Source organism: Aythya ferina (genome assembly GCF_964211825.1).
Source record: "Aythya ferina genome assembly, chromosome: 14".
Lineage (NCBI taxonomy): Eukaryota > Metazoa > Chordata > Aves > Anseriformes > Anatidae > Aythya > Aythya ferina.
The window spans coordinates 4,569,857-4,589,783 of NC_140312.1; the positions used below are offsets into that span (position 1 = coordinate 4,569,857).

Below are 19,927 nucleotides of genomic sequence, written 5' to 3' on the forward strand. Positions count from 1 at the left end.
AATCATCATAGTTAATCCAATCTGACTTCTACAGGCCTTCTACTGAATTTGGGAACAGTTATTTTATTCCACAGTTCACCGCAAGAACTGCACCTACTTTGTAAGCTTTTGAGGTGCATTTCAGTGTCCACAAACAGAAGTCTGACAGCTCCACTCTCACACGCAACAAACTACATGCCGTATTTTAAACCCAAACTCCAAGACAGAAAAATGTTACCTTGTTGATGCTGTAACACTCCTGGAATCCGAGATACTCTCTGTCATATCTAGATGCACCACAGCTGGCCTTTCAACAGGTTTCTCTGTGCCATCTTCTGGAAGTTCTTCTGACTGCTCAAGCTTTACATCCTCCTCCTCTTCTAAGAGATCATTTATCTGTACAAAGATTTATTCACAGTTAATGGCTGGTAAAGCTCTTTTAAGAGGTCCAAAGAATTGTAAGAACATGAGAGATATAAAAAATGGTATTTATAAAAGGAGAAAATTCTTCAATTTCAGAAATATCAGGAACGCTATGCCTCTTTTATGCAAAACATACACTCTACACCCTAAAAAAAAAAAAAAAAAAAAAAAAGCAGCTACATAACCCACTTGAAATGTTAGACAAAAATTAAAGAGAGAAGTACCTTTATGCAGTAAATAAATACAAGCAGAATCAAGAAACATCAAAACCCTGGCTACACGTAAGTCATGTGGCACAGAACCTTTCTTCCTCTACCCAAAAATAGGGACTGATATTTTCCTCTTATTTGTATGTAAGAAGCATTTTCAAACCCTTTTATGGAAGCCAGTACAGAAATCCAAAAACCCAAACTTTGAAGTAGTAAATGAATATTTATGATGGCAAATGCAAGAGTATTGAGAATTCCTTCTGTGAAGCCATTGTCTATTTTTGTTTCTCAGTTTCCAAATGCAGAGGATGTTTTTACTGAAGCAGCAAAACAAAGTCACTTGAGAAACTAAAACAATATGGTCAAATGACAAATTAATTCAGATGCGTTTTTTTTTAAAAAAAGCAACTATGTCTAAAGCAAACAGGTAAACACAAAGTGATTTTACTTGTTTCATAAGAATCCCTCTTTGATTACTGACCTCCCAACCCCACATACCCAAAAAAAATCGAAGTATCAGTAACAGTCTACAGAAAACAGGCTTTATAAAATCTGCCATGTGAGTATAAAACAAAAAACACTGAACTAAGAAAACTGAAACTTAAGCAACGTTTAAGATTATAAAGACAACAGAGAAGGGTGTTTTTTTGGTTTGGTTTGTTTGTTTGTTTTTTTAAAGGGGTGTGGTATGTTATATTGCACTACATTCAGGAGGAGTGATTTATTTACCCCTGATTTTCTTCTGCAATTGCATGAGGATGTAGCAGTGAAGCATGTGGAAGCCCACCCACAGTTAGCTTCAAGCAAGGCTGTGTCCTGTATGGACAGGAGCCCTTCTGCACAGCAACACCACCCCAAAACTCCTCACACCAGTCCCGCAGGGAGCAGGACCCAACAGAAGTGCACTGTTGACATCTGGTGGAGACACCATGAAATTATAGGGACACCCTGCCAGACCTCAAAACTCAAAGAAAAAAAAAAAAAAAAAAACAGCACAAAACAACAACAAAACCCACACAACCACACCACACACACGCACTGTTCGGGAAGCAGTTTTGCCAAAGTATATAATGAATCAGAGATAAGTCAGTAATTTTAAAGCATGACAGCAAAGACCAGCTAACTGTAAAGAACAGTCATCGTAACCTAAGGCAATAGTTCTCAGCCTTGGGTTGCAGAAGTTAAATCCAGCTCAGCTGTATTTAACAGCTTCCTGTATGCAGCAGGACAACGTCAGCTCTCAGTGCCTGAGAGGCTCTTGCTAAGAGTTGAAGGGACATCAAACATTGCAAAGTTGCAGCAATCCACTTGAAGAGCTAGCAGAGCAGACGCTGCTCGATCCAGAACTTGCTGCCCACGCTTGGCAGTCCAGACCAACGGGTGAGATATCTGCTGCAGCAAAGAGGAAGCAACCAGCTGCACTAGTACTTGCCTTACCCGTCTTGCTGGAAGAGGGCTTTGTGGGATAGTCAGGGTTTAAAAACTCAGCATTTCCTATCACCTTACTTAACAACTGAAAGTTACTCATTCTTTTTCCTTTTTTTTCTCTTTAAAGAAAATACACCATTTTAAGGTAACTGAACAAGAAAAAATTAGGTTTATAGTTTTTCACATTTCTGAGCAAGGGTTTGATCCAGGATTTCATTAACAATCCTGGAACCTGGCTTTGATTAGACGAGCTTCCGTGCATTATCATTTATATGTCTTGTTACAATGCAACATATTTGCCATGCTGAAGAAGGCTGTATCATGACACCACATTTTCATTTCCCTCCTAATAGACTATTTTCCTCAGCATGACACAGTATTTTACCCTACAAAGTTAAATTTGTTGCAAAGAAGGCAAAATGGTGATAATGGAAACCATCAGTACCACGAACAGGTGAATCTGGCAACCTGGTGCTTGAATACTAAGATGCAGAACATTTATCTTCTACTCAACTTTGTTTCTCTGATTCCAAAACTTTTCCCCACTAATATCAAAGTGTTTTGTAGTCTTAGAATCAGAAACACCACTCCAAAATTTTAGTATAGGGAACCACCACTGATACCATCAATTAAGTGGAGTGCAAGAACCTGCATGTTTCTTTCTACCCATACTACTGACCAAGACCAACAACGGGGGGGAGGGGTTCTGCTTTCACTTAAAAAAGTTCTCCACTCCTGAAAGGTAATTAAAAAGCTATACTGTTCATATATAGCACATATATCCATATTGGGTAGGATGTTATTGTTGGTTTAATTCATAAATATTTTCCTATATGGCATAGATACGCTTGCAGAATTGTTGCTTGGAAGGAAGTACATCCATGTTAAGAAAATGCATTTAACGAAATACTACTTTTTGTCAGGTTGCACGAAACTACCAAAAGACATTAAAAAACTATTGCTATGTACCTTTCATACACATAAATTGATGTGACAGATACTTAAGGGATAAACAATTGCCAATTAAAATGTTCTTACCTGCTCAGTTATTGAGCTTAAATCATTAGTAGATGAAAAATCTTCCTCTTCATTTTCAAAGAATTCATAGTAGTTCTCCAAAAGTCCCGCCATTATTCTGCTAACTATTTCTTGTTCTTTCAGATCCTCCACATCTGTGTAAATGCTAAAGAATTCAACACTGTTTTAGTTTAAAAATCAAAATCCAGCCAATTCACCCCAAAACTCCTGAAAATGGCTTCCATGACTAAGGGCTACACTTCACATTATCCCTATTCCATTCTGAACACATAATTTTAAGCACACCTTCACACTACTGTGTATTATAAATCTTAATACTAGTTTATATTTAGAAGTGGTGAAGTAACACCTATTTAGTCAGTTAACTGTTCATGAGGAATGTTTATAATTTAATTATTTGCCTGTAAAAAGGAAACCCCACTATATACTTGCACTTCAATGGCTTCCTTCCTAAAATGTTTTGCTGAAAAAAAAAAAAAAATTAAAAAAAAAAAAAAATTAAAAAAAAAAAAAAAAAAAAAAAAGAGAAATTGAACCTCGGTGTACACTAATATAACAATCAAATCTGTGGCTTCCAATACAAGCTGTGGTTCAAATCCAAGCAAAAAATTGTAATATGGTGCTGGGGAAAGACACAGAAAGAATGTTGCCCAAAGCAACTGCATACGTGCTGCTGTTACTCAGGGACTAGGAAAGACTCTGGACTACAAATTTACATTGTCAAATGCACATAAAAACACTATATAAACCTTTATAATCAACTTACTGAAAAACATCTGGGCCAAAGACTGCAGCCAAAGAACTTGCTGACCAAATTTCTTCATGATGTGATGCTACATTGGCTAAAAATTTACACAGAAACTTTAACAAACTGTAATTAACAGGTGGAAGCTGCTGCAAGAGGAACCTCAATTTTCTTCCAAATTCATCTTCATTATTATAATCTAGAAAAAAATAAAAATATTTTAATCACAAAATAGAATTTGAAAAAGCATGTATTTCAAATCAATCAACCTTTTGATTTGGGCAACAATTACTTCTCTCTGAAGTACAGGCACTTTGGTCAGCCCACTTAGTGTCAGAAATTGAACTGCATTTGTACAGTCACACTTTCATGCTGTATCTGTCTGGGGTGGGTGGAAGAAATCCTTTCACAGTCACCTTATTATTCAAAGACTGGGTTGGGACAGAGGTTCCACGCTATAGTTTACATGTCGCAGACATTGTGTTCCTTTATCACACCACAATCCCATTTCCAGTCCTGATAAGGTAACACTACAAATCACAGTGCATAGCACTATTAGCTGACAAATGAACAGCCAGCTGCTTTCTGCATTACCAACTTAACAATTCTTTTATCATCTTTTTCAGATGGGAAAAAAAAAAAAAAGTTTACTAGCTGCTCAGTGAACCATGACTTCAGCAATGCAAATCAAAGAAACATATCACTAATGAAATTTCATCCACTGAGAGCTACGTCAGTTTCCCATTACTGCACACAACAAACACACGAACAGAATTTCAAGTTTTAACATGCTTCTCTGGTCGGCAGCTTCCAAAAATTGTTTCCAGCAGAAGACTATTTGGTGCTGTAGAAGAAACATATCAGCGTTCAGCCATGTAATGACTCCGTGTTCAAAGTTTCAGAACATACGGATTATCATGGGAGGAAACAGAAGCACCATCACACTCACTGCTGGAGACGACCCTCCATTTCACCAGTGACTAGATGTAGCATAAATTCTACCCTGAGCAGGACTAAACATGAACTAATTCAACATAAAATCAAAACAGACAGAAATGTGATTCTTACTAAGCACAGGCCCAGCAGCAGAAAAGTGCTAGGCAACACTGGAAGATGAGCAAAACTCCTGCAGAGTTCCAACCAGCAAAACCATCCGTTATGTCACAGGGTGTGGAACTCTGACGTCTCCTACCTCTTGAGGTTGCATTAGTTAAAACATTTGTCTTGCGGCAGTGTGTTAAATAGTCAAATTATGAATCAGCTCTAACACCACAAAACCCAGCAGAGGCCAGAAGACCCACGATAGTGGAAACACATAAACAAGCTGGGAATTGGCAAAGAAAATACTGTAGGAATACAGGTGGGAATTTGAAAGTGAAATGGACAACAGGGTGTTTTTTTTTTCCTCCTAAATTTTAAACTTAATAGTAATCCACAGTGGGAGAGCAAATATGACATGAGTATAGGGCTTGAGCTTCCTTGTCTGGTATATATAAAGCCAACTTGAATTCAGTGGCTTTGACGAGTGTCCCAGGTTCACAGACAAGCACATAGAATACTTGGAATTTATCCTATTTGGCAGCTTCACAGTCATCCTACCTGTTGGATAAATTGTGTCTTCTAAGGAAACTCAGTGTGGATTCAAAGGCCTGTTTATTTGGACTTTTACGCTTAGAAAGGGTAGTGTTTGAATGCCTCCTAGTTCACAGGCTATTACACAGAACAACAAAAAAATCTGTATTGCCACTACACATCTAGATTTTATAATGTTTTTTACTCTTAAAAAGGGAAAACACTCCATCAAAAATAAATTTTACCTTGAGAAAGTTGCATCAAGTGTGTGTGCAAACTGCCTGGGATAACTGGCTCTGGAAGTTCTTGAAGAAAAAATCTAAGAAGGCTAATAGCTGAGGGTACATCTGCTTCTTTAACCAGGTCCACATCTTCTCCATTATCATATCGTTGCCGAAGCCACTCCACTGTCTCAGCATTCCCATTGACTTGAAAAAGTCCTTCTTGTTCCAGACCCCCTGTGTTAAAAGGAAGTTATAAACTTTTGGATCTAGCATAGATAAAGCTACTGATAATCAGATCCACACAATTCACATACTGAATGACTTTCTTGACCACAGTTCTGCAAGCCCTTTTCCCAGCACACACATTCTTCTGCCCAGCTAACAATACAATAACAACATAAATATTAGCAGTACCACAAACACAGTTTTCTATAATGTACTCTACTAAGGTGGTTGGGTCAATGTCTTCTGGAGAACAGGAGTAATCACACTTAACAGAAGGAATAGAGCAAGAAAGCTTTTATCACCAAAGAAAGTACAAAAATCCAAACCGATTTAATAGAAGTAACTTAAAATAAATACTTTTCAAATATCAGCCTATTCTGTAATAGTAATAGATAAGCATATTATTTTAAAACCAGAAAGGTAATACATACCATGTTCCTCAATATAGTCCACTACATGGCGGACTATGAATGGAACCTCATTGTCTGGTTGCCCTTCTTGCTGCAGCTCATCAAGTGGAATTCCAAATATTTTGTTAGCGAGAACAGAGTTGCAGTTACTCAAGGAAGGGGAGGAGCTCTTCCTCATATCTTTTTGCAGCCAAAAATCAAAGCTGTCTTTTCTGTCAAATAAGAGGAATTTTAATTAAAATCATACTTCAGTGCACAGTGTTGAGTGTACCAATCTGTAGCACAATTTGTTTTAACTACCTAATACAAATATCCTCTGCTCTCTCTCAATAAGGGCACTGATTCTGTGAAAAGTTCCATAATGACTCCCAATAGAGCTAACTAGATCAGTAGCTGCTGAGGTGTTCTGTTAAATTCTCAGCAAAGGACTGAAGAGCACATACACAGCAACAAAGGAAATTCAGAAATTCTTAAACACTATATTGTTACTCAAGTAAGTTTTGGGATACTTTTGGAGAGACAGATTCTTCAGTATGCTTTCTGAATGTATTTACCAGTCAGGCTTTGAAAAAATCTACCTCAAATGACACTCCAGAGGAAATGAAACTAGTGGATCACACCAAAACAAAACCTCAATGTTTAGCTACATGAAAGGAAGCAAGTATTTGGTGATACAGAACTGCACTGCAGTCAGTATCTAACAGGTTTGGCATTTTCTGTTCTACACAATAAACCTTTCACCACCTGCATCAAATTCAAAACTTTGCTGAACATAAAAACCTTCAAAACAAGTTTCTAGCTGCTAAGTGATAAAATTCTTATCATGCAGAAACTGAAACATTACTTGCAAGTCTTTGCTTGATACAGGATGTAGTTAGATAAAGGTATTACCAAAGGCAGTATAAGTCACTCGGTTAAATTGTTATCCTGTCAAACCAGAAAAATTCTAGCAAAGAAAAAACTGTTCTTTCAAAACAAAAGAAGAAGGAGGTTGGTAGTAAGCAACTTAATGCTTTGCTAATGGATTGATAAATTCTAATAGATTAGAAAGACTGAAACCCATATTATTTTTTTTAAAATGGGTTAAGTAGTTTAGGAAACTTACCTCAGAGTACTTAAACAGCCGAGTTTGAAAAACGTTTTCTGCGCCAGCTGCCCTCACTGACCAAGCATTCTTTTGTCATTTATGGTTGTTTAAGATTATGGCAAAAGATCAGCCTGTAGTTCCTCATTGAAGAATAGCAGAACTCGATCAGTACTTCAGCAGTTAATCTGAAAATAAGGAAAACATGATTAGGCTGTATGGTTTTCAACAGTTTTAAGCTCAGTCACAAGCCTAAACATCACATTTGAGGAATTCTCCTCATCAAGTCATCAATTTCCTGCCCTGAGCATAATGATCACGTTAGCACATCTTAGAAGGGAGCATGCAAAAAAGCCAATCCCCCATATTTTACTGAGGAGTTAACCAATCTTAAAGCAAAAGTCAGTACAGGACATCTCTGTCTTCATTATGAAATAAAAATTCTGTTATTTTCAGATTTGTTCATTCTTCTTCCTAAGTAGGCTTGGTAAGGATGTTTTAAAGTACCTACCATACTGAAATATTTAACAGCTGCACAATTTTGTAAAGGATAAAGGATCCCAGGCACTAGTTTAAACACACTACCTTTAAATGTAAGCTTGGCATGAATGAAGTCAACTATGAAGCAACATACAACGTCAACCAGTTTCCAGATCATCTTTTCTAGAAGGTTGATTATACATCCCAGCTGCCAGTTCAAAGTGCAAATAATTGTCAGATCCAGATAAAAGGTCACATTCCCTAGAACCTTTTTTTTTTTTTTTAGAACACCTTTAAGACTCCAGAAAATCTGAATATTTACTATGTTCTCAGTTCACAAGATAGCTGTGGGTCCAAATGATATTTTCTTTTGTTTTCTGAGGTATTAAAAATTTAGATTGAAGCCTCATGACACAGTGGAGCTGGTCTAACGTCAAAGGGTCATCTTGCTCTTTTTCTCATGTGTTACAGGTTCTATTTAACTGAAGCAACTATAAATGGGTTGGGATAACCAGGCAAAACTAGCTCATGGTGAATACGTATACATACGAAGACAACACACCACCTAAACTAGACAATAAAATGGCTTTTCTTGGCTTTAAGGTATAGGTAGTAAAACCTTACAGTTCTGAAATTAGAGATCAGTATGGGAATTCACCTGACCGACTTCTTGGAAGTACCCTCACTTTGTTCCTCCACCTTGGCTCCTGCCTATATTCCGTATCAGCCCAAATTAATTTCATCTTCATCTTCCAAGTTATTACAACCTGCTGCTCTCATTTCAATACCCAAACGACACGGCCACCTATTAGCCTATGACATCAAGAACCCAGTGTTCTTCCTACTTTATTTTTGAGTAAATAACTCTTTCCAGCTCCCAGTCTTCCCCAAACAGCAACCATGTTTTGAGGGAGTTTGCCATAAACTCTACACAATACTGCTTCATTCTGGTGCTCAAAACTTTTTTGCAGAAGCTTGGACACAAAAAAACCCACACATATTTCAGGCTTACAGGTGTTGAAATCTTTGCCTATGAAAGCAAGCAACACCGCCCAATATCCTTTCCTGTTCTGTCATCCATCTCTAGCTCCCTACTGTCTCACATTATGCACAGGCTGTAAATGTGTCTTGCACAAGTGATCCTGCTCTGAGATCAGGACTCCAGGTGTGCTGACAACAGACAACAGGAGTTATATTCTAGTCAACTAGCTTTACCATTTTTATCAATTATTTTCAAACCTGTCATTGGGTATTCGTGGTTACTAAAGGAGACTGCCAGATTTCAATAGTGAGTTGCATTTCTTGACTCTCCTATGCTTTAAGAAGACACTGCCCAGCCATTCTTGTTATTTTGGTGTATTAGGTGATAATCAGCATAATCTTTGTGTGCAAGTAGATTTTAATCAATCCCAATACACCCTGCAACTTTTAAATACCGAGTTGCAAACAGCCTATTTTCTCACGTCCTACCGAAGTCAACCCGTCCACAACAAGCCAGAAAGACTCACATTACCCAACTCTGGGGTTAATTGCAGCTGGGAAAAATCTTTGATGGATCTGCCACAATGCTCCAGGCTGCCTTGCTAAAAGAAACAAACAAACAAACCCTCAAAACCAACAGCACCTAATAAAAAGAGCAAATTAGAAGCAACTACTCCTTAGTACCACAGCACCAAACAAACAATACGGAGTGACAGCTCTTGCAGAGGATAACTTTGTGCTTAGTTAGCTGGCACGAAAGCATCAGCCATTTTTACCAGGTGCTGAAGATAAACACGCTGCCTGAATATTAATTTCATTCAGGAGGCATGGAAAAAAAAAAAGACTTCATTTTAACTAGCTTGGCAATGTACCAATGACGTTGAAACAGCCTGGTTGTCTCACATTTTAGAGCAAAACCAGATTTACAAGCCAAGTTTATACTTCAAACGAAGTTTCATACAGCTCATCATCACCTAGATGAATTAGTGACTTTCACCCGCACAGATGCAAACATCCTTATACATGCATAACTGAATATATCACAGGCATTCATTTATTTTCAGTGCATTCAAGTCTTGTGCCTTTCAGTACAGGCTTTGGTGTGACCATCACAGGCTGGGATATTTGATATTCACCAACTCAAGAAAAAGCTAGATATTTTTTTCAGTTACCTGATTTCCATCAAGTTTTATTTCCTGTTATTTCTACCATTCTACAACCAAAAGGCAGGCTCAGGAGCTGTCAATAATTACATATTACGTCTCCACTTCTTTATATTAACAGCCTTCCCATGCTTTGGCTCAGGATGTGCATTTCCATGGAGACGAGTCTGCAACCTAGGATATGATATCTAGCCTTCAGTATTTCTAGAGTCTGCACTGAGCTTTTATTGCTTTTACTAAGCAATACTGAGCTGGTTGTTTCCATGATCAAACATCTCAGTAACCAGAAGCTGAACCATTCCTTCAACTATTCTTTTATCTGTGTTACCCAGACCTTCTAGAACATGCACTTCTGCCCAGTTCACAACCTAAATGCTTCATAAGTCCTACAGAAACATAATAATTTAAAATAAAAAAAATAAAAAAAACCAACGACTTCATTTTTTATTATAAATATTTTCATTACACCTTTCTCGGTCTCCTCCCCTTGCTACTGCAAACGTTTATGCAGATCCCCTGAACTACAATAATATTTTCTAAAACTTAACTACAAAAAATTAAAAGCACCCATTATTGTCACCACACTTCATTCCAGAATTTTTCAAGAGGCTGGAAAAAAAAAAAAAAAAAAAAAACATGTCTTATGCAACATCTTGAGTTCAAACAGCTTAAATGAGGGTGAGACAAAGTTTCATTCTGTATTGCATACTTCATTGCTCTCATCTGATTTATTTTTTTTAATAAAATCAGGCAAGTATTTCATGAAGTCTGCTGGGAGAACTGCCCCAAAAGTCTCATTTGGACATCATAATATCACTCACTTATCTTGGCAACTAAAGCAGTATTCACACCCACACATGAAATGCCACTAAAGGAAATACAGAATACATGGCTAACTGTCGATATTTGAGGAATACATATGAAAGTTTAGGCTTCAGTTTAGTTCAGCTTTTACTTTAGTAGCTGAACTACAAATGTACGGATGTCGTTTTAACTTCGAGTCCTCAGAGCTCCAACAACTCTTCTTAAAATAAAGGAATGAAAAAACAAGAAGTTAAAAGTAAAACAAACTAAAAAGGCTACAAACTGAAACCATGCTACAGGAATGAAAACATTCATTCTAGACTTAGGATTTTGGCCACAAATCTCAACTAGTTAAGCCATTCTTTTATCTACTTATTTTCTTTATCTAGCAAGTACTTCACATCGCCTGTGAAACCAAAACCAAAGCTAACAGCGACTGCAGTTCTGCTCTATTTTTAATACATTGTCTTAGAGTTCGGCATTTTGTGGGATTAGCAGACACCACCAGTGACTTTGTGTAACATGCAAACAGTAAGAAAAACACAAGAAGGCTGTCAGATGGAAGAAGTGTTGCAGGGCAACAAAGTCTCCTGTCCCTACCTGTCTGGAAAAGCACCTCGGGTTCAGACTTGGGCTCTGCAGCCCACGACGCTGCTGTCCTGTGAGGTGCCCATACCGAGGGACGGCGCAAGCCACTTGCCACTCACCACCCCCCGGGACAAAGAGGATCCACGCTTTAACTTTAAGGTGCCTCAAAAAATTAGTGTTTAGTTTCCATTTAATAACCAAGGAGAACACACAGAGGCTAACCGGCCTGCCTGGGAAACGCCCGTGCCCCACGCACACTGTGCCAGCTCATCGACAACCTGCACTCTTCTCCTTGCTCTTAATTTTTGTTGAGGTAAAAGAAAATGGAGAGCTTTTTGTTTAAACTCAATGTCACACTCGTAACAGTGAACGCTGCTGATTTCTATGCCATTTGTAATTGCACACTACTGTTGGCATCCCCAGCTAATGAAATGCTTTGGGGCAGAAGAGCTTTTGCTCCACTGACTTCCAGCTTTTGTTCAGCTAACAAATCTGAAAAGAATATTTTGCTCATTTTAATTAATTCAGCCACAACTGAAAAGATGGCCAGGTCAAGGCAGGAGAATCAGTATGGAAAAAAGGGGAAAGAAAGGAAAAGAAGGAGCTTTAAGCAAACAAACAGGCCCCCACCACCACCCGGGACACAGAAAAGGACAAATGATACTTGTCTCAAGAGCACAGTTAAAAGCATGTTAAGCTGTGTAAGCGCCTGAATATAAATAGAAACAGTATTTCCTCCATGTAAAAAGAACGCTCGATTTTAAAGCTACACTGAAGTACCCAATAGATTTGAGTAGTCAAAACAGAAATTATTTAAAGAAAAGTTTTATCACCAGCAAGATGAGGTTCAAATAGATTCTTACAAGCAAGATTTCCTCTTTTTGACTGTCAGCAAAATCAGCCATTGAATGGCATTATAGCCAGAAACCTGGATCAGCAAATCAGACACTCGAGCTTATTATTTTAAGTTTAGCAGGACATTTTTCTTAAGACCTTTTCCATCCCCACAGAGGGGCAATGTTTAAAAAAACACAAGTACAGAATTCCACTTGCGATGTTGAAGGAAACCATGTTAGAAGAAACGTCTTTTCAAGCAGATGTGATCTTCCTGCTCCCTGCATTTCTCCGTGTGACACTGACAAGTTCACTTTCTGGTTCAGTGGGAACCAAGAGGAAACAAGCTTGTTGCAGCCTCGCACAGTCACAGGAGCACTGAGCAGAAGCATGCCATACCAGCGCTTTAATTAATAAGCTTTCACCACTCGCCCGTCTCTGCCTTCACACACACCCCAGCCCTCCACTGAGTTAGCTGAAATTCTGCATCGTCTGCCTGCCACTAGCACTTCTGAGATAACCTCAGAAAATACTGGTTATACCGACAAAACCAGAGCCAAAAAATACATCGGATTTAACAGAATGCAATTACAACGCAATTTTTGTTTCCCGGAAATAAAGCAGCAAGCCTTCTAATTTACAAATTAAACTATTCAAATTAAGCCTTTACGTTCTTACCATGGAAGAAAGGCAAGAAAGCAACCCATGAAAGCTCTTCTGAAAGAGGTATTTAAATCCAAAATTCCATCCGTTTTATTATTTTTAAAATTTACAAGCTAAGAAGCCATGTATTGATTAGTATTTATTTTCCTCTCATTAAAATTTAATCTGCAATTTCAGCAGACGGAACTGAATTACACTTTCTCTGAAACAGCCCGTCAACAAAGAGAGGCCTTCCTGAGGCATATCCCAACATCCAGAAACAGGGACAGGCATTAGCTAGACTAAACACGAAGTTTATGTTTTTTTTTTCTTAATTTCAGACTTCAACCAGGCCAGCAAACCATTCAGCAACTCTACTGCAGCAGCATTAATAAGGCATTGCACACAGTGACTGATATAAGCAACATACAAAAAAGTAAACATTTTTTGAAAGAGAAAGCCAAGATCCCTGAAATCTGATGTCTGATTTTCCCAGTGTTTTAGTATAGAAGAATAGCATTTTATATTCACTTACTAGATAAGATCCAAAGGCTTTTTAACTGCATTACAGCAACTCATGATCCTCCTGTAACTGTATTTTAGCAAGAATTAAATAACACCAGAGATGCCTGAAAAAATAGATGTTTGCTTGCTGCTTGACACCCACCACCGAACGCTGCCAGATTTGCTCTCAGCTGCCGCCAATGCACATGTGCAGAATTATAAAGAAACTTCCTGCTCGCACAGATCCCATCGCATTCTTAACAACAGTAGTTAATAAATAAAAAGGCTTTTGTATCTTGTGTAACAGCTAACTATATTCATCCAACTTGCCCCCCCAGTAAAGCTTCCTTCACCAACCGCTCGCATATACGTGCCACTCCACCAGATAATACAGAATTTGAGTGCAATGGTGTTATAAAAGGGCAGTACAGTAACGAACAGGAAGAAATTATCAGTAAAACTGCACATTTCGAGAAGTGCAAGTTATAAAACAAAACGAGTTCAACAATTATCACTGCTGTTAAGACAGACTTTGGAACAGAAGTCAAACTACCTCACAGGCACCAGGGAAGAAAAAAAACTATAAATATATAATGCAGCTAATTTATTATACATAAGTTATCCTATTACATACAAAATCACCAGCTTGTTGCTCTCCCTCCCAAACAGGTAGGCAGAAAAAACCCGTTGGAACTCGGCATCTTACAAAATGTAACACAGAGCCCACTTGCTGCACAAACGCTGCCTCTGTCATAACGCTGACCACGTGCCATCAAAAGAAAGGCCAGTCTCAGCAGCTCCACTGAAGGAAGAAGACATCTCAAAGAAGAGCTCAATTCTGTAGCAATGACTCTTTGAATTGCAGGGAAGGAAAAAAAGCAAAAAAAAAGAAGAGAAAGGACTGCTAATGAAGTCTCCTCCCCAACCAATTCTTGTCACAACTTGACCGTGACCAAATTTGACGATACCACCACAAATCACAAGGTTAGAAGACACTTTATGGAGTAAAATTAAATAAAAAGTAACCTGATGACATTAAAACACCAACAAGACAACAAAAGATTTAATGAAATGTGAAGTCCAGCAACAAGGAAAAAAAAAGAAGCTTTCAAATACACACACTTAAGAGTACAAAGGAAGAAAAGAACCACATTCATAAGGTTCCAGCTCTCATTTTTTCAGTTTTGCCCAACCATTATTCTCCTGCACAGCTGAGCACAACTGTTAATCCTGAACACACTGCAGGGAACACAGAACAGAAGAGATGCAGCAAGAGAGCAGCTTGCAGGACTGAAACCTGGTCAACCTCCACAGGGCTCCCACCAGATCTCTGCTCTGTGCCAGGAGCTGCCCCACCCAAGCAGCCTTACAGGCAAGGGAAGAAAATGAAGCATTTAAACCTCCCAATATCAAAAAGCTCTGCAAGCCTATGTACTTTTTCACGTGAATTCAGTCTCTGTCTTTGTTACAAGCTGTTTGAACACAAACATAATGCAGTATCTTCACTTTAACCTCAATTTTGCCATGTTTTTCCTCTTTTAGGACAAATATATTGGATAAAAGGTATTTCATACATTCAGCAAAGAGCATAACTATTTGTCACTATCACGACAAGCTGTTTATTTCACTATAATCACAATATGGTCCTAGATCCAGCAGCACAATCAGTACATTTCTAGTACTGAATGACCCCACCCATATATTGCAAATCTAACAGGTTTTCAGCAAGGCAGACACCTTCTGAACTAGGCTTTTTAAGAGTTCGCAGTAAATCAGCTCCACAAAAGAAAAGAATGCACCTGGTAGAAAATGCAGCACAAAACACACTCTCATTCATGCTGTAATAATATACAGGCTTCATCTGAATTGACTGAACTTTCCCAAATCCCAACAGTTGGCTATGAAGTCAATACAAAGCTACAGATCCAATTCTGAATTTACCAATCCAGGGACAGCCAGCCATTATTCTCAACGGTTTTTGCAGGTAGAAGTGTGTAACTTACAGCAAAATAATACAGTCAGCAAGAGACTCAGAAATTATTTGCCCAATTTCACTAGCTTTCCAGGGAGCAATGCAAAAACCTTTTATTCTCTGCCTGAATCTAACTTTGACATGAGACATACACCAGATATTCAGCACAGAGGCCGCATCAGTCACATTACAAACTGCTTTACAAGCAATGAGCCTCACATTCTTCAACGATTTAATACTTCCTTCAATATTCTATTTTTTGCTCAGATTTTTCTGTTCTTGAGTAAGAGTCCTCATATCTCAAATGATTAGTAAATACGTAAGTGGGTCTGCAACACAAGACCAGACGTTAAAAAGATTTACCTCTTTCATCCTTACAGATCCCAATGCCCAATTGCCTTGCAAGAAGCCAATTCACTTTCCTGCCAATGGCTACTGAATTTTTGTTGTGTGCTAACACTGCAGCACAGACAAGCTAGAATGCACAGAATTTAAGGACAACTTAAAGGCATTCTCTGACCAACCTCACTTCCTCTTCGAGTTGCTGCTTCTTTTAGAGAAGAAAAAAAGAACTGGAACAAAAACCACCACTTGGCAGCTTTTGCTCGCTTTCTAATGAGCCTTAAACAAGGGCATCGCTGCTGAGTTATGAACGTTTGACCGGAGATCAAAAGTTTGAGTACTCAAGAAGGAAATCTCACAAAACCAAAAAACAAACCAAAACAAAACCCTCCACACGCAGAAAGCAGGGGCTTTCACAGAACTTACTCATGCTTGTTCAAAATGCACGGAACATTTCTTCAGCCTCACCTGCTTCTGCAAACATGCTGTTATGTACACTAAAAAGACAAGTTAACTGCACGCACAGATCTGATGTTATGAGCTGTACAAGGCAAATATTAAATCAAGCATTTTAATGGGTGTTGGGAGGTCCTCCAATGCTACCAGCAGTGTGTACAGGAAAAGCCCAAAGTGTTTAAGACTGTGCAGACCAAAACTGTCCTTGGCCAAGCCCAGATGTTTCAGCACATTGTTTGTGCCAGAATCTGCCAGCATTATAAGTTATCAGGAGTTCCTCCAAGGCAACATCTCTGAATGTACCATGAAACACTCTACTTGACTGATCTTCCTAAAATAATACGTAAGTTTCCAGAAAAATGCTTTCAAAACAATGAGACATTTAGCCTCAATACTGTAATGTTGTAAAGACAAGGAAGGGACCCCTACAGTGCTGGGCAGGGTACAAAATAGAGCAGATAAAAAGAGACATGCTGAAATGCCTTCAAATCTATGCAAAAAGCACACACAAAGCAAATTACTTGTAATGAGCAGTAAAAATAAAACAGGATACCAAACAGAGAAGGGCTAACGAGACAGCTGAATTTGTTGCACTGCAGGCCAGACTGGCTTCTTCTTTCCTTTTCTATGCGAGCAGATTACATTGCACAGAAGACAGAATAACTTCTAACCTAAATGCTAATCCAGCTCGCCAATTTATTCCAAAGTCGCACACTAAGTATTCCAACCTTGATGGCGCTCAGGAATACAAGCCAAAAAAAAAAAAAAAGTGAAGGTTTTGATATATTCACTTTCTTTTTCATTGTTGCTTTTAAACAGGCGAGGCCAGAAAAGCGCGATCGGGAGATATTTACTTCCTTCATTCTTTACCTTTTCCCCGCCTCGAGCCTGACAGCAGTTCCCTGTAAGAATTTACCACGGCAGCCAGGCCAAGAACTCGAAAGCGAGGCTGATCCGCGTTAGGCGCTGAAGATGCAGCGTTTTATTTCCCCCCTAAACCCAGCACAAACCCCTCCAACCCCGCAGCACCTCCCTCCCGCCGGGGCAGCCTGAACAACCCTTCCCGCAGCGGCGCCCAAACCCCCGCGGAGCTCCCCGGAACAATGGCCAAGCCGGCGGGGCGCATTCCTCGGGCTGCACAGCCGCTCAGCGCGGGGCTGAAACCGGCGGGGGCCACCGCCAGCGCTGCTTTCAGCCGGCGGGGAGCAGCTCGGGGGGCACGGAGCGGCGGGGCCGGGCTGTCAGCAGCGGGGAGCCCCCAGCGGGAGCTGTCAGGGGCCGCGGCCCCTCCCGGGCGGCTCCCCCCGCAGACCGCGCATGCGCCCCGCACCCCCCCCCCCACCACCACCTCACCGCCCCTCAGGGCCCTCAACCGCCGCCGCCGCCTACCCCGGGGCCCGGCGCGGGCCTCGCCTCTCGCCGCCCCGCCGCTCTCCTCCTCCTCCTCCTCGCCGCGCCGCTCTCCTCCTCAGCCTCCTCCTCTTCCTCCCGCTGCCCCAGCCGCCGCTGCCCGCAGCCGAGCCGGCCGTGTGTGTGTGTGCGCCCGTGGCCGCCCGCCCGCCCGTCCCGCTCGCCGCTGCCTCGCGCGCGCCTCCGCCAGCGGGGGGTCCCCAACGGTAGCGGCGGCACCGGGCGGAAGTGACGCGCTGACTGACAGGTGCAGCGCGCCCCCCGCCCTCCCTCTGGGTCACGTGGGATGGAGGCGGGAAGAGAGGAGGGGGGGGGGCGCTGAGGGGAGCGGCCCCGCTGAGGGGGCGCTGGGGGAGGAGCCGCGGTTGGGGCGCGGCGCGGCCCTGAGGCGGCCTCAGCGCCGGGCAGGGGGAGCGGGGAGAGCCTTGGGGGGGTGGTCCAGGGCTTCTCTGGTGTTGGTTCGCCTCCCGCAGCCGCCCCGGTGGGGGTTCAGTAAGCGGCCGGGGGGAAAGCCTCGGGAGCAACTGCTGCAACCGCCCCCCTGGACAAAGAGCGTTGGGAAATAAAAGGTCCAGCACCTTCACACCACGTTCTGAAATCAAAGGTTTACACCCTTAAAGCAAGGCACCATCACATTCTGAAATAAAAGATATACACCCTTAAACCAAGGCATTATCACAATAAAAGATTTACACCCTTAAACGAAGCTATCGCATCCTGAAACACCACATTCAGCACCCTTAAATCAAGGACCATCAAGCTCTGAAATACCACATCCAGCACCCTTAAAGGAAGCTAGCAGCAGTCTGTGAGGAGAGGCACCCTCATAATAAGTGCTCGAAGCCGTGCCTGGCAGCCCCCGGTCCCCACACGCCCCACAGGAGCTACAGCGGGTTTGTGTCATGCAGTGCCAGCAGCCGGAGGTGGTGGGTTTAATAAAGCATTTATGGAAATTTGGGTTTAGTTAGTAAAAATCCTCATAGGAATAGGAAAACCTTTTCTTTTCTTACCCATGGAAAACTTACAACGGATACATGAAAGGAGAAAAGGACAGAGGTAGGATAGGATCGGTTGAAGCTTCTGCATTGCCAATAGCTGGGAGGGTTTTGGTACAGGTTTTACAAAATGGATTCTGAATTTCATCTGGAGATACATTTATAAGACTCAGTAGCAGGTTTTAAATTTACAATCTGAAGAAGGGGAGTCACAACCCCACAGGAAATTAGCCTATTTTTAATCAGGTCTGAACGGTATTTTTCATCTAGAAGTCTTGGTGCCATTAGAAGATGCCATACGAGCACAATAAAACGCACGGGGTCAAGGGAAACGGCCCTCAGGAGGTCTGTGCTTTCCGTCAGTCTGCTTCCACAGCAGATTTCTCCACTTGAACAGCTAATAACATTTCCTCACATCAGGATGAGGTTTCCGAATTTGTATTTTGTATACATAGCCGTGTTCTTTCTGATTCATTTAGCCTCATCAACAACAATAAAGATACTGAATCAGAACAAGCTGGCAATTTTGTTGATGAAACATGGGAGAGAGCGGACTCCAGCTGGCTCTTCAGCAGATACGTTGGCCAGTTGACAGGAATAAAACTGCAAGAAATCTGACACAGAAAACACACGCAGAGCGAGGAGACAGACAGCAGAGGTAGGCAGGTAGGCAGGCATTGCACAGCACCTGTTCAGTGGTTTTTAGTCCAAGACAGTAAATTCCCTCCTCTGGACTGGCTCCGAGCACGCCATTTCGTGCCAGCTTATCCTACCTCCTTTCAAGCACTTCCAACGTTCCTTGCAGGGGGCAGGCATATGCAGTCCCAGGCTGCCATTTTAGACTTTTCTGCTCATTTCGCGTTCTCGTTTCCTCTTTTTCTGAAAGTTTGAGGAGAACCTGGCAGTCCTGGAGCTTTAGCCACTTTTTCTAAGTCAGTAAAAACAGAGGAGGAGGGAAGCAGCAACTCAGTAACACCCCCAACACACAGCTTTTGAAAGCATCAGCCTCAACAGACCACGGTTAAAAATTACAATAGAGCAATGTGGAAACCATCACCATCCATTTCGTGTTATCTCAGCCCACATCTCATAATTTATGGTAGCATTTTGTAATTCTCCCACTTACAGGACACGCAGACTGCGGCACAATTTACAACACCCAACCCAGTTTAAGCAGCCTTGACGTGGCAGCGTGCAGCTTGCACAGGCGCGTCTACCCGCCCCGAACTCTCTGGCATGTGCAGAGCAGCCCCAGCATGAGCAGGGGTTGTGCAGGTGCACGACTGCAGTCCCACAGCAAGGCAGAGGACTGTCACCTGCTCATTAGGTTATATGACAATGCAGCACCTTGCATGGAGTCGGTGGTAAGGCTGCAGTGTGGGGCTTCCCCTGTGGAGAAGGACCCATTCCCCAGCTGCT

The 19,927-nt window shown here is 41.2% G+C and overlaps 1 protein-coding gene across 7 annotated transcripts in view; it reads right to left on the bottom strand.

Annotated features, from left to right (window-relative positions):
• FAM13B (family with sequence similarity 13 member B) overlaps positions 1–19,927 on the bottom strand; it is a 59,552-nt gene that overhangs the window by 28,894 nt on the left and 10,731 nt on the right. For 3 of the 7 annotated variants that reach the window (XM_084535227.1, XM_084535229.1, XM_084535223.1), the window contains exons 1-7: positions 17,493–17,647; positions 7,359–7,525; positions 6,275–6,465; positions 5,640–5,852; positions 3,844–4,021; positions 3,078–3,222; positions 218–375 (exon numbers count right to left, since the gene is read on the bottom strand). In XM_084535227.1, coding sequence (XP_084391353.1) covers positions 218–375; positions 3,078–3,222; positions 3,844–4,021; positions 5,640–5,852; positions 6,275–6,431 — 851 coding nt within the window. In that variant the 5' untranslated portion in view covers positions 6,432–6,465; positions 7,359–7,525; positions 17,493–17,647. Of the gene's footprint in view, positions 1–217; positions 376–3,077; positions 3,223–3,843; positions 4,022–5,639; positions 5,853–6,274; positions 6,466–7,358; positions 7,526–13,364; positions 13,511–16,973; positions 17,099–17,492; positions 17,648–19,927 lie in introns of those variants that run through there. The other 4 variants (XM_084535228.1, XM_084535225.1, XM_084535224.1 and 1 more) reach the window with 4 other exon arrangements.